We start from the raw sequence: 14,496 nt of genomic DNA, 5'->3' as shown, positions 1-14,496 counted from the left end.
TTCCGTTGGAATTCCGTTGGAATTCCGTTGGAATTTTTTTTAAAATTTTCAAAAAAATTTCCAACCGGCGTCCGTTGGAATTCGGTTGGAATTTTTTTAAAAAAAAATTCCAAAAAAAATTCCAACCGGCATCCGTTGGAATTCCGTTGGAATTTTTTTTAAAAATTTGGAATTTTTTTTTTAAATTTTCAAAAAAATTCCCAACCGGCATCCGTTGGAATTCGGTTGGAAATTTTTTAAAAAAAAATTCCAAAAAAAATTCCAACTGGCATCCGTTGGAATTCCGTTGGAATTTTTTTAAAAAATTTCCAAAAAAATTTCCAACCGGCATCCGTTGGAATTCCGTTGGAATTGTTTTCTAACAAACATCCGTTGGAACTCCGTTAAAAATTTGCAACCAATTTTTCCAACGTTAATCCGTTGAAAATTTCCAACGGATATCCGTTGGAAATACCGTTGGAAATTTCCAACCTAATTTTTCAATTGAATACGTTGAAAATTCCGTTAAAAATTTCCAACGGGTGTTTCCAACGGATAACGGGTGTTTCCAGCGTGTATCCGTTGGAAATTTTTAACGGAATTTTAACGGAGATCGTCGTTGAAACGCCGTTGAAAACCGTTGAAAATCCGTTGGAAATTTTCCAACGGACAAATCCGTTGGAATTTGCGGATTTTTTTGTAGTGATTAGCAGCTGTTTCGAAGAGATTCCGATCACCTGCCAAAGGAACAATAAATAATCACCGACACAAACAAAAAAAACCAATAGGGAACGTACGGTTTCACAGCATTACACAAGCTTTGAGGAGATAGCATTCTCAAGCAAATCCAAATCAACAAAAGAGCAAAACCCACGATCAAGATCGAACCTGGAGGAATGGCGTGAAAGAGCTGGAGGAAGATGATGAAATAAATAGAGAGGAGAAAGTGGGTAACCGTTGTAGCGAGAAGAGGAGCTTGAAGGAATCGACAGGGAGGGAGAGATGCCATGCCATTGCCAACGACTCTGGAATCTTAATCCATGGCATATTCTCTGATTCTGATCGCCGTCACCTGGACCGGTTTCTTTCCAGGCTTCCTCGTGGTTCTTTGTTTATGGGCCGTTGCCCAACCGTCTCGGGGGAAAAAATCAAGGTTTCAAATTGTATTAAAATACCGATAGCAAGAGAAGGAACGTTAACAATAATGCATTCTTAAACAAAATAATAATCGTACATTTAACTATAGTTAGGATCTTAGTAACGATGAGTGGTTTGGTGGCTTTACCATTTCAATTAACATAAATTTTCATTGAAAAGCATCTGACCCTTTTCATTCGCCGTTGATACTTGCACAGTCGAAGCAGATCGGACCGTCCAATCGTTTTCCTTTCCATTATCGAGCTGATACGAATATAGCTTTTACCATTAAAAATTATTAGTATTTATTCTCTCCACACCTCATACAAAATTCCACTTTGGAATATAGTTTATTTGTAGCAGCACTATATATATATATATATCCGTAAAAAGGCATGTGCAAGTGGAGGCCCCATAACTTGATGGATCCCACATTTAAAAAAATAATTTTGAAATATTAATAATTTGTAATTATATTTATTAACATACATATGATAAGAAATTAAAATTATATATAGCATAAAGTTTCTTAATTATTATCATTAATATTTATAATTTTTGAGTTATATTTATGACTTTTTAATATGAAATTTATCAATTAATATAATTAAAAAAAAATTATTTAATATTTTTATAAAAATAAAATTGTAGAAGGTCTCTAAATAGTTCTGGACGGCTCTGTGCGTGTATATATATATATATGGAGAAGCTGCATGATGATGTCCCTTCCCCTTCCAAATATGCATCATCATATGCTCTTTTCTCAAGACATGAACGAGCCATGCCTCTCATATACTGCAGTAAATCTCTCATCTGACACTTCTCTACTTTTAGACAAGCAGAATCTTGTCGTCATTTTAAATAAATTGGCGTGAATTTTAGGCATGGTATATGGCATCCCCTCGCTTGCGATACCATATTCCTCTCACTGGCAACTGTGACAAAGCAATTCTGCGCTATAATACTGCAGTTTTATAAGCAGAGGCCGCAATGTCTTGAGATAGGCGCATAGCAAGATATTGGATATAGAGTAGAAATAATGGCTCAGATGGCAAAGTCAATGATAGAAGTGGAGATCGGTGTGTCGGCTGATAAAATCTTCCAGGCGCTCAAGGCCACTTCACGGAGCGTACCGAAATTATCTCCGGACAAGATACTTAATGTCGAGGAGCAAGATGGATGCACCAAGAACTGGACTCTTTCTGTCGGTGAGTTGTTATATTGCAACAGAAAAAAAGAAAAGGGTTAATTAATTTTGTTGAAGAGGAATGCTTTGGCTTTGGAAATGGCGTAATGAGATGGGATGTGTTTCAGATGGAAAAGTGGAAAAGATGAAGGAGAGAGTGGAAGTGGACGACGAGAACAAGTCGATGACAGTGTTCGTGTTCGAAGGAGATGTGATGGAGCACTACAGGAGCTTCAAATGCAGCCTCCGGATCATTCCAAAGCTCCATGGAAGCATTGCCAGATGGAGTTGGGAGTACGAGAAGCTGCATTCGGATTCTCCTGCTCCTAACAAATATATGGATTTCGCAGTGAATCTCACCAAAGATATTGAGTCTAATCTTAGAAACTAAGTGTTCCATCTCTCACCAGACCAGTTGCTGTTTATTACTCAATCTGCTTCCTGTAACAACGACCACGTGCTAATATATTTATTTATATGAATAAAATCTTGAATGAATTGTTTTTCCCCTTGAATTGAAGTTCTCATATGGGAAAAGGAGCAAGAGCAACCCAAATCAATTCATCGGGTAAAATGATGAGTAATGAAAAATGGGGCGGCAAATAGTGTCGTGTCATGTAGGTATATTATTGTCCAACTACCAAATTCAACTCGGCGGAAATGTTATAAACCATATTATGTGGGGATAATGTTCAAATATATCGGATCTCGAATAAAATTACAAGATATATCGTATAATGAAAATCTTATCAAATCCGAAAAATATATATTTATAAATATTTATTATTATATTTAGTTACTTATTAAATATATATAAAACTCTCAATTATATTTTCGTATTTTATTTTTCAATATGATATCACAACTTAGTTATAATTTGTTCGGTATATTTTTTATTTTTATCTTATAATATCTTTTTTTTTTGAGTTTTGGATATTTTATAATTTCTGTATTTTATTTTTTAATATAAAGAACTTGTGAATTATAATATAATATTCGTAACATAAACTACCTACTAAAGTTCTAAAATGTCTTCCATTCACGAAAATGCGTGATATAAAAATGTATTGTTGTGTAGAAAATGACAAAAAAAAAATCACATGATTATAGGTTTTTTTGGTCGCTGATGATGAACCTAAACCACAAACAACGAAATGAAAATTGAGTTGACAAGTTTACAAAGAAGGAAAGACGTGAAATGTGTGGTTGAACAGAGAAGAGAATTGAATCAAAGGGGTAGGCAATGAGGGACACGTATGACAAGGACATGCATGAACAATTGAACATAGAGCTTCGGCATGCTTCTTCAATACCTGCTGGTCTTATATAAAGGGGGGACGCACTCATCATCATCATCATTATTAACTTTTGATAAAAACATCAAAAGCCATTGAAATGAAAGATACTTGGAGAGGAAAATAAGATAAAGAATCACAATATGGAGAGGAAGAAGAAGAGATGTTGAAGAAAGGATAAACGTTTTCTATTGTGTTCATTGATCCAAATAACATAATGCTCCTTAAATACAATAGGAGAAGACACCCTTAAAAACCCTAACCAAACTAAACCAAAATAAACCAAACCATCAAACCAAACCATTCTAATAATCATCATCAACACACAAGCAATATAGCAATAGTAGAGAAAGAGATGGGGTTGCCATTGCCAATGAGATGGAAGGTGGAGACAGAGGTAGAGATCAAAGCTTCGGCGGAGAAGTTCCACCACATGTTCGCAGGGAGGCCGCATCATGTGTCCAACGCCACTCCTCACAACATTCAGAGCTGTGACCTTCATGAGGGCGAGTGGGGCAAAGTCGGCTCTATCATCTTCTGGAAATATGTTCATGGTATCATTCCTTTTCTTCCCTTTTTTTTTGTGTGTATATATATATATACACACTTGATGAAGCCATTGGGGTGTGTGTGTGTATATATATCATGAACTGCAGATGGGCAGGAGAGAGTGGCGAAAGATGTGATAGAGGCCGTGGACCCAGACAAAAACATGATAAGATTCAGGGTTATAGATGGAGATGTACTGAAAGAGTACAAGACATTCCTAATGACAATCCATGTGACCCCAAAGGAGGGAGGGGAGGGGAGTGTGGTGCATTGGCTCTTGGAATACGAGAAACTCGACGACAAAGTGGCTCACCCCGAGACTCTTGTTCAGTTATGTGCTGAAATCTCCAAGGATATCGACAAACATCTCTTGTCCGAGGCCTAGATGCCTTCCTTATACATATAATTAAGCTTCCTACCCATTACATAAGTTGTGATCAACCAATAAGAGCTAGCTGCTAATTCACCAAAAAAAAAAGCTGCTATACATATGTGGTAGCTATGTGTGTATCGTCTTCTGCGCTGTTTGTTATGTAATTGTACCTGTGATGGAACCAAGACTTTCATGTGCTACCTTCGTTTGAGTATTTCATTTTTAAATATTTACGTAATCCATAGAAATCACATTTCATTTCATCGTACGGTTTTTGTTGATGGATGGCGGCATGGTGCTGTACCATATATTACAAAAAGTCACATCTAAGGCTCCATACCCAAGTCCAACATGTAAGAAATAAATCATTATTTTTTTTATTTAAAAACAAATTAAATTGATAAATTTTATATTTAAGTTTTTTATTTAATTATTTTATAAATTTAGTTAATATTTTTTTATCAAATCAAATAACAATAAAATTTTTATTACAACTATTTTAAAAATATATATATTAAAATCATACCATCTTTGGTAATTTAAATCAAACCACAACTATAATCAACTATTCATTTCTACTCGCAATTATCCGCAATCGTTACCAACAAAAACTTATCAACCAATCATTACCAATCGTCCACAATCGCCAAGAAACGCATTGAAAACGTCGTCACTCGCAACCGCAACAGTATGTTTAATCGTTTATTTGGGTTAATTTGGTTAAGTCATTACACACATGGTTTAATGAATTAAAACCTATTTAACCGATAAAATGATCATAACCCAAAAAACAATCCAAATACAATAATAATTGGGTTGGATTGGTTTAACCCATCTAACACAATCCAATTTGATATTCATAAGTGAATCTCACCAAAGATATTGAGTCTAATATTAGAAACAAAGTATTCCATCTTTCATCAGACCAGTTGCTGTTTATTACTGAATCTGCTTCCTATAACAACGCCATGTGCTAAATTAGTTAATTATATGAATAAAATCTTGAATGAATTTTTCCTCTTTAATTGAAGTTCTTATATGGTAAAATGAGCAAAAGCAACCCAAATCAACTCATCTGGTAAAATGTCATGAGTAATGAAAAATGGGGCGGCAAATAGTGTCATGTATGCATATAATTGTGTCCAACCACCAAATTCAACTTGGCGGAAATGTTATAAATCATATCATGTGGGGACAACACATTGATTATAGGGGTTTCTATTGAATGTAAGACTAAACACGCTATTTTTAGTTTTTCTTCATTTCTTGTTATAAAAAAAAATGAAATAAGGGGTTCTCTTTTACGGACGAAGTGCAATCAATCCTTGGATATAAATTATTAGATGATATATGCCATAATGAATGTTAGGTGAGGGTGTGGAAATTGTAGGTGTAATGATAACTCAATGTCGTTGGATATAATAAATTTGTGATATATATGGGCGGTGTCGACCCATACCAGCTAACTTCACGCATATATACGTAAATAAATCAATCAAGGTGGGGGACGTCAACGTCGTCAGGGGATCCGTTAAACTACCAACTAAAGTTGTAAAATGTCTTCCATTTACGAAAATGTGTGATATAAAAATGTATTATTGTGTACAAAATGACAAAAAACACATACGATATCGATTATAGTTTTTGGTCGCTGATGATGAACCTAAACCACTAACAAGAAAATGCATTTTGAGTCGATAAGTTTACAAAGAAGAAGGAAAGGCGTGAAATGCGTGATTGAAGAGAGAAGAGATATTGAATCAGAGGGGCATGGCAATTAGGGACACGTCTGACAATGACATGCATGAACAGAGAGCTTCTTCACTACCTCTCTTGTCTATAAAAGGGGGGTCGATGGGCTCGTCATCATCATAATAAACACACAAGCAATATAGCAGCAGTGGAGAAAGAGAAAGAGATGGGGTTGCCAATGAGATGGAAGGTGGAGACGGAGGTGGAGATCAAAGCTTCGGCGGAGAAGTTCCACCACATGTTCGTAGGGAGGCCGCACCATGTGTCCAACGCCACTCCTCACAACGTCCAGGGCTGTGAGCTTCATGAGGGCGAGTGGGGCAAAGTCGGCTCTATCGTCTTCTGGAAATATGTTCATGGTCTCGTTCCTTTTCCTCCCTCTTTTTTTTTTTGTGTGTGTATATATACGCAGTAACAAAGTTGATGAAGCCAATCGTGTGTGTGTGTATATTATGAACTGCAGATGGGGAGCAGAAAGTGGCGAAAGAGGTGATAGAGGCGGTGGACCCAGACAAAAACATGATATCGTTCAGGGTTATAGATGGAGATATAATGAAAGAGTACAAGACGTTCCTCATCACGATCTACGTGACCCCAAAGGAGGGAGGGGAGGGGAGCGTGGCGCATTGGCACTTGGAGTACGAGAAACTGGACGACAAAGTGGCTCACCCCGAGACTCTTGTCCAGTTCTGCGCCGATGTCTCCAAGGATATCGACCAGCACCTCCTGTCCGGGGCCTAGATCGATGCATATGCCTCAGTTCCCTCCCGTCCATTACATATAAGTCGTGATGAAACTATTCAATAAGAGCTACTATACAGATGTGGTAGCCCTCTCTCTTTATGATATAGACATATATGTGTGTATATGTAATTTCTCCGTGGTTTGTTACGCAAGTGTGGCTGTTGTTATGTAATTGTGCCTGCGATGGGAACCGAGGCTTTTATGTGCTACCGTTTCATCTTTACTTATTTATGTAAAATATCCATAGAAATATCACATTTCATATTACAAATCCTCCCAAGAGTATAGAGATGGTCGCAATGGGCGAGTTTACGTGGTTTTACCCTAAACCCAACGAGTATGTTTGGATTGTTTTTATGGGACATTTTAATTCAATCAGTATCTACTAATTAAATGGAGAAGCTCACTCATTTTATTAAAACCCGATATGATTATACTTCGGTTCCATTCATAACTAAATAACACAACATTACCGAATTTGTACGATTTTTTTTTTAAATTGCAAGAAAAAAAATCAAACCCAAAAGGAATATAAAAATAATCACAAAAACAAATTTTTTTTTTTTAAAACATGAACGGTTTGTCAATAAAAACCGAATTACATTAATAGTTGCATTGACTCTTATTTTGGATTAGAAACTGAATTGAAGTGAATTTTTTATTATAAAAAATCGGGCGGATATAGTTTTTCTAAAATTAAAATAACCGAATCCAAACATAGTCGATTCGAATTTAAACTTTATTCAATGTAAAAAATCGAATTGGTGTCATTTCATTAAAATAAAAAATCTCAGTCCAAACCAAACATAAAAATGATCGAAAAAAAACCAAAAATTTCTTTCGAAAATAAATAGTTATCAGTAACAATCGAACCCAAATAAAAATTGAACTAAACACGATCCAATATAAAAGCTAAATAAGTATAGTTTTTATACAGTCAAAATAATCGAATAAAAACATGAGTGAATGGATATTGATTTATATATTTTTTGTAATATAGTTTTGATTTAACTGAATTATATATTGTAAAATATCACTAATAGATGAAATGTTGGTCTAATTGGGTTAAATAGACGTGACTGAATTTTATGGGTTTCAACCCCTATAGTTTTTAACTTATAATCCAAATGGAATGGCCTACTTGAATAAATTGGGTTAACCATTTTGACCTATCTACCCTTGACATGCGGTCCACGAATTTTGAATTGTTTCTCCAGAAGGCTTCATCAAACAATCAAGAATCGGGCATCTTATCTTTTCTCGTATCTTACACAAAGAAGTTGAATTTCTTCCACCACCAGTGCTGAAATTTATGCATTTCAAGGGTATTCGAAATTTTAGGATTATCGAACCCGAATTCGAATTTTTCGCAAAATAATATATCTAAAATAGAATTCGTTGTCTCTAGATACACCCAAAAATTGAGTATCCGAACGCAAAATTTTAAAACAAATTTTAACAAAAATATGAACTATAACTAAGATATATAAAAATTATGATATGTTTACAAATATAAAATTTAAAATATGATAAATAAAAACACATGAAAAAGATATAAAAAAATTATAGATGGAGAGGTTTGATCACCTTAGATTTAGATTTTTATATAATACAATTAAAATATAGGGATAAATTTGTAGAGATGCAACAACAAAAGAAAATACATCAAGAGACGAATAAAGTCAAGCATGAATTGATGGGGAACATAACATTCCCCTTATATTCCAAGAAACGTTTCGGGGAATATGAAGCTCTACCCTTATTTGGAGAAAAGTGTCACACTGAAGCTAATTAAGTAGTGAAAGCAACATTATTTTATCTGTTGTTGGTATTATTGTTACGGAGACAATTAGAGGATGTCAGGCATAACCATCTTTGGAATGAAGAGAAAGGAGCTGAGAAGACCTGGCCGCCGTGTGAAAGCCGCTGGCGAACCTGCCGCGGCAGAAGCCCTTGCAGCCCCCCGCGTTCACCCATTCCAGCTTCAACTCCACTTCCCCGCTCTCCACGTTCCTCAACCTCACCTTCATTTCTTGTGTTATCTTCCCGCTCCCCGACACCATTCTGCTCGAATGTTTTCTCCATCATTCTCATCTTATCACGCATATTTTACTAGAAGGAAAGGAAAAGGAAACGGGTGCTTACATGACGCTGGGCTTAGACAAGCAGTTGTGTGGGTTAGGAGGGAGAGACATGACGTGAGATCCAACCGGGGGTTCAGGAGGAGCAGTTCTCACAGCTTCTAGGAATGGCTTTATGTCTACCACCGCTTCGCCCATCTCATCATCCCCCGTGAATGCGTCCTTATCATACACTTTCTACACCCACAAACCATGACCCAACAGTCTACACTTTTTAATTGAAAAAAGTGTTTGGTTTACGTATATCAAATACCGACTCACCAGGAACACTGGCGTGTTAGGATCTGTGACAGACAGCAGTAAATCCTGGTTCCACTCGGGGTAGCGATTTTGAAGGATGGTTCGAGTCTTGAGGCTCTGAAAGCATGCAGTTTGTGTCACTGGACACAGACAGACAAGAAACACAAATGAGAGAGAAGAAGAGAAACCTGTTGACCCATCTTGACAACCGCATAAGGATCGCTTGAGAAGAGATCTCGACGTGCCAGATTTATCCCTCTCTTCACACTTATCTTCAGATACCCCAACACCTCCTCCATTTCTTCACCTTCCCTTTGTTTTTTTTTTCAAAGAGTAGACTGAAGCGCGGGAGAGTAGTTGTTACTTGTTTAGGGCGGTCTACAACTCATACCCCCCAAAAACAACAAAACTTGTCATGGAGGGGGACACAGAACAAAAAGATTCTTTCAGACCGCTTTACTTGGTGTCTTTACGTCGTTGGGTTCTCTCTGCGTAAATCCCACGAACCCCCTTTTCCATCTGATCTTATTCGATCCTGTGAAAACGACCCCCTTCTTATCCCATTCTTCATCTCTTACTTTTCTCTCTTCTTCCTTTGAAAATCAAAAGGGCTCCTAAAGATTGCAACTTTCTGTTGGATTATGAAAGCGCTCATCCAAAAGATTGCAACTTCCGGTTTTACTGAAAAAGGATCCTTTTTGGGGCCATTAGCATGATCACATGACATAATTCGCATTCCAAGCCTCTTTTTTGGTCCGTTATATTGTATTAAGGGTTACAGAGATGAGGTACATGTAGATTACAGGGTTTGGCTATATTCCAGAGTTACATCTGAGGCCAAAGCAAGGGCCGCCTATTAGTCAATCTTAAAGACAACTTCTCCTCGTATGACGTCGGATGATGAAGCAGCAAAGGGAATAGCGTAAAGAACCACACTCCAGTCAGCCATAGAGTAGAAAGGACAGGGCATGTGATTATCGTCACGGCCCCTGGAAGCGTCCTTCTAGTCCAGCCGTTTCGTCGGCATCCATGGGGTCTTCTTGGAACCTAGTTCACAGAGGAGAAGAATAAAAATGATTTGTGTTTTGAACAACTCAAGGTCTAACAAGTAAAAAACCCATTAGTACCTTCGCGAGCAAGACCCTTGCATCCAGGGCCGTCAATCCACTCGAGCATGATCTCTACCTCGCCACACTCCACATTCTTGAGTCGTAGAATCATGTCCTGTGTTATCTTACCATTGTTCCACAAGATGCTGCTCTCTTCAGCCAAGCAGTTAGCCCTGCTCGGGCGAACCCTCTTGATCGCACATCCGTTGGGGAGCTTCTGGAAATCAATTCCCATCTGCATGGCCTCAAGGTACGGCTGGATGTCTATGTCTGCATCCCCCATTTTGTCATCCCCCGAGAATCTGTCTTTATCATACACTGTCTGCGTACACACACAAGTTTCGATTTAGTGAACCTCCTGTACTATTTGTTTCTTCATATCCAACAACCAGCTGCAGACAATAACATTCTGTGACAACATAAACCACCAATTCCTAAACAATACAACAGCAAGATTCCAACATCGATCTTGTCATCCAGATTCAAGCCATTTAAGTTTCAATAACACAATATAAAACAAACCTGTGATCAAACTTACCAGATGGATAGGATCGTTCATATCCTTGACAGAAAGCGTCAAATGTTCATTCCACACCGGATTACAGTCATTGTTGACCACACGCGTCTTCAGTTTCTGAAAGGACAATATGTATAACACGACGTCAGAAGATAAGAAAATTCAAAAACAGAAAACTACTGAATACAAGATACAACCACCACCACACCACCGGGGATGGAAACCCATAGATAAAAAAAGAAGAAACTAGTATATATAATATATTCATTTTTTATATTGGTAATTTCAGGCAATGCGGATAGGTAATCTTCCAAGTGGGAACAAGAACAAAAGAGAGAAAGTTGGAAGTCTCTCTGCTGCATGGTGGTCCTGAGAGGGCAGGGCATGATCAGAATCGTCACGTGGGTAAAATCCCAGAAGCCCTTGTCGGTTATGGATCCGATTTACTCTCGTAAATAGTAAAAGAAGAGAGAGAGGAGACCTGTTGGCGCAATGTGAGAACAACGTAAGGGTCGCTGGTGGTGGCATCGCGTATCGCCAGATTAATCCCTCTTTTGAGGTGTACCCTCATAATCCCTAGCGGCTTATCCTCCATCTCTTGTTAATCCCCAACGCTACCAACAAATCTCTTCTTTTTCTTTTAATTAAACGATGCCCCAGAAGAAAATCTGACAACAATCACAGGACCCCCTCTGCCCGAATTTACCCTGTTTTACAGAACGAACGCCCGATTTCATCGCCACTCCCCTTCCTCTAAATAGGGTTCGTCTCCCTTTTTAAACTTCTGTTAACACCCATTTGTAGTAAATGAAAGCCTTAGTACACGTGGACACTTTTAAACTTAGATGAAGGGAGTTTTTAGGGGAGCGTGTTCATTCCGTGTCCTAAACAAAGCCGTAACTCTTCTTCTTTTTACATTCCCCTCGTATTGAGTATATATCATCAAAATTTTAATTTAAAAACGTATTTATCCATAACAACATAAAAAGATATCATAAAATTGTCACATTTTACCCATTTACAAAAGATTATCAATAGTATTCATGAAAAACATCACAAATCACCATATTTCAATTGTTTATAATTTCGGCATTTTTTTTTCTCTAAAATCTAAACCCATCTCATGCCAATAAACAGTCAGATATTTGAGTTTTGAATATCCGAACTGTTGGTTAAAATTAAACGAAGTATCGAAAATTTGGGTATTCAGATAAACTCGGAATATGCCGCTCTTCTCGGGGTGAGCTGTCACGCATCTTGGCTTGGTTGCTGTTGCTGTTGTTGTTTCGATCTCACAGAATCCTAGATTGATTTGGTTACGAGATTAGCGCTGCGTTTAACCCTACCTTTTTGTCTTTATGGAAGATTATATTCAGATTTGGTCGTTCTATACACTGAATCAACGGGATGTGTGTAAAGGCATACCTGCATCCAATTAAAAAAACGTGCAATCTTATGCAGAATATCGAATTTTAAAAATGTATTATATTATTATTAACCATTGTTAATCTGAGATGGTTTGGTATTTTATTGGAAAACTATTAAAATTGGACCACGAGCTTGCATTCTTATTTAGAATGTAGCTGCCGATGTTGTCAATAAAAAGGAAGTTAGTTAATATATTCAGAGGAGAGAATCTCGTAATTCAACTGTCACAAAACTTTCAAATTTAAATACTGAATTTTTCTTTCTTATTTTAACTTTTATTTCTATTTATTTAAATATAATATATAGTCTAACTTGGTATGCCACGTCACCATGTATGTCATTGATCCACTGTGTAGAATTTGTTAAAATATTAATAGTTCATGAAAGTTTGGTCATATTTTATATTTTTATAAATAGTAAAACTTAGTATTTAATCTGGAAGTTTTAATATGATTAGATTTTTTTTTTAATGAGATTCTTCTGCATTCATTGTGATGGGCAAAATAGGAATATGCGAAGAGAGGAAAGCCGCTGTCAACATGTGCCAATTAAAGAATTTTAGATGCATACGTCTTATTATGCAATGTTTTTGCCAGCCCTTCCCTTCCTTCTTCTGCTTCATCTTAAAAAAGGGGAAAAAAATACGCACAGAAGGAAACAAAACATAGACGAAATTCCCAAAAAGCCCTAACCCTAACCCTAACAAAGCGTCGGCCTTTAGATTTTCTTTTAAATAACCGTCACCCCCATCCCCTCCCTATTCACATCGCTATTCTCCTCTTGCTCTCTCTCTCTCTCTCTCTTTTGCCGGTAACGGTTCGTCGGAATTGATCTCCGGTGGCGTTTGTGAATGGTGGAAGCAATCTCGAGCGGCGGTAATCATACGCTCTCCCTTTCGACCACAAGGGCGAGCTTCTTCATCCCTGCGTCCTCTTCCTCTGTTTTCGCCTTCGGATCTTGCAAGGAAGGCTGGTACTTCCGCTGCCTCGGCCTCGACCCCTGAATCCCCTTTCCCTTTTGATTCTCTGAAAGATGTTGCTGTACAACAAGCATAAGAAGAACCACACCTCCAAGGGGAACCGCATCCTCATCAGCGTCACCGTTCTCGGCAGTGCTGGTCCGATCCGGTTCGTTGCCTACGAGGGCGATCTCGTCGCCTCCATCATCGACACCGCTCTCAAATGCTATGCTCGCGAGGGTCGCCTCCCCATTCTCGGCTCCGATTTCAACGATTTCCTTCTCTATTGCCCCGTCGCTGGTCCCGAAGGTATTCCCATAATCAAATACCCTACTTTGCTTACCTATTTCTTTTCTTCCCCGATAATGCCCAAATCCTGATTTGAATTATCTCTGATCCGGGTTCGCGTTTGTCTTTGTGTGGCAGCTCTTAGACCATGGAACACAATTGGGTCGCTGGGGGCACGCAATTTCATGCTGTGTAGGAAGCCAGAGGAGAAGAAGCTTGGCGATGGCGGTGATAGAAGGCCGAATTCCACCATTAACGGAGGCAGAAAGGGAGGTGGGAGCTGGAAGACGTGGATCAACAAGTCTTTCAGCTTGAAAATCCCCAGCCATTAGATTCATGGAATACCCGAGATGGGCTGTGTTTGAAATTTGCTTGTTTCGTTTGTTTCTCCATTTAAGCTGTCGATTGTTTTGGTCAGGCTGCGGACTGTGCAGGCGCTGAGGCCTTTTTTCTTTCATGAATTTCTCAATCTTCGGAATAAAAGTCGTATTCATCGTTGGTTTTACTGTTGGTCAATTGAAGAATCAAGTGATATTCATTCAATGTAGACTAGAATGCGATGGAAAGAATGCAACTTTTGGATGGGGGGCATGAGAAGTGTTTTGTAAGATATTTTTCAAGTACAAGTTGTATACGTTTTCAGAAGAAAGTTGTTCGAGTGGATGTCATCATGGCTTTTGCCCCAATCCAAAGCAAATATTATCCCCGAAATTAATATCAAGAATGGCCGAAGCTGGGGGCAACATGATGTGTGTTCGGTGAGGTTGTAGAAGGGAATTCCGAATTGAAAACATTGCATT

At 37.9% G+C, this 14,496-nt stretch overlaps 5 protein-coding genes and 1 long non-coding RNA gene across 8 annotated transcripts in view; 3 read left to right on the top strand and 3 right to left on the bottom strand.

Annotated features, from left to right (window-relative positions):
- Positions 1-1,098, bottom strand: part of LOC104823007 — a 3,450-nt gene extending 2,352 nt beyond the window's left edge. Inside the window, exon 1 of the long non-coding RNA XR_773286.1 lies at positions 868-1,098. This is a non-coding gene — a long non-coding RNA (uncharacterized LOC104823007). The remainder of the gene's footprint in view (positions 1-867) is intronic.
- Positions 1,099-1,860: 762 nt separating this feature from the next.
- LOC104823006 (major latex protein 146) lies at positions 1,861-2,811 on the top strand. 2 transcript variants are annotated; one of them, XM_010554405.2, is made up of 3 exons: positions 1,902-1,916; positions 2,087-2,324; positions 2,431-2,811. In XM_010554405.2, exons 2-3 carry the CDS (start codon positions 2,156-2,158, stop codon positions 2,691-2,693), a joined length of 432 nt encoding a protein of 143 aa, XP_010552707.1. In that variant the 5' UTR covers positions 1,902-1,916; positions 2,087-2,155; the 3' UTR covers positions 2,694-2,811. The 2 variants fall into 2 exon arrangements, with proteins under 2 accessions (XP_010552706.1, XP_010552707.1); XM_010554404.1 differs by having other exon boundaries at positions 1,861-2,324.
- Positions 2,812-3,937: 1,126 nt separating this feature from the next.
- On the top strand, positions 3,938-7,288 carry LOC104823005 (MLP-like protein 34). Its single transcript, XM_010554403.1, has 4 exons — positions 3,938-4,151; positions 4,254-4,525; positions 6,426-6,630; positions 6,735-7,288. The coding sequence occupies exons 1-4, from the start codon at positions 3,953-3,955 to the stop codon at positions 7,010-7,012; spliced, it is 954 nt and encodes a 317-aa protein (XP_010552705.1). The 5' UTR covers positions 3,938-3,952; the 3' UTR covers positions 7,013-7,288.
- A 1,398-nt stretch (positions 7,289-8,686) lies between these two features.
- On the bottom strand, positions 8,687-9,854 carry LOC104823004 (protein C2-DOMAIN ABA-RELATED 7). Its single transcript, XM_010554401.1, has 4 exons — positions 9,585-9,854; positions 9,418-9,513; positions 9,161-9,333; positions 8,687-9,079 (listed from the first exon to the last, which is right to left on the bottom strand). The coding sequence occupies exons 1-4, from the start codon at positions 9,693-9,695 to the stop codon at positions 8,875-8,877; spliced, it is 585 nt and encodes a 194-aa protein (XP_010552703.1). The 5' UTR covers positions 9,696-9,854; the 3' UTR covers positions 8,687-8,874.
- A 203-nt stretch (positions 9,855-10,057) lies between these two features.
- Positions 10,058-11,815, bottom strand: LOC104823003 (protein C2-DOMAIN ABA-RELATED 9). Of its 2 annotated transcripts, none has more exons than XM_010554400.1 (4): positions 11,504-11,815; positions 11,044-11,139; positions 10,524-10,827; positions 10,058-10,443 (listed from the first exon to the last, which is right to left on the bottom strand). In XM_010554400.1, the coding sequence occupies exons 1-4, from the start codon at positions 11,615-11,617 to the stop codon at positions 10,400-10,402; spliced, it is 558 nt and encodes a 185-aa protein (XP_010552702.1). In that variant the 5' UTR covers positions 11,618-11,815; the 3' UTR covers positions 10,058-10,399. The 2 variants fall into 2 exon arrangements, with proteins under 2 accessions (XP_010552702.1, XP_019059140.1); XM_019203595.1 differs by lacking the exon at positions 11,504-11,815 and adding an exon at positions 11,220-11,458.
- Positions 11,816-13,204: 1,389 nt separating this feature from the next.
- On the top strand, positions 13,205-14,201 carry LOC104823002 (uncharacterized protein At4g22758). The gene is made up of 2 exons (XM_010554399.2): positions 13,205-13,717; positions 13,835-14,201. Exons 1-2 carry the CDS (start codon positions 13,483-13,485, stop codon positions 14,026-14,028), a joined length of 429 nt encoding a protein of 142 aa, XP_010552701.1. The 5' UTR covers positions 13,205-13,482; the 3' UTR covers positions 14,029-14,201.
- Positions 14,202-14,496: the final 295 nt, after the last annotated feature.

Source organism: Tarenaya hassleriana, unplaced genomic scaffold (genome assembly GCF_000463585.1).
Source record: "Tarenaya hassleriana unplaced genomic scaffold, ASM46358v1 Cleome39, whole genome shotgun sequence".
In the NCBI taxonomy this organism is placed as follows: domain Eukaryota; kingdom Viridiplantae; phylum Streptophyta; class Magnoliopsida; order Brassicales; family Cleomaceae; genus Tarenaya; species Tarenaya hassleriana.
This window is presented reverse-complemented; position numbering and strand designations above follow the sequence as displayed.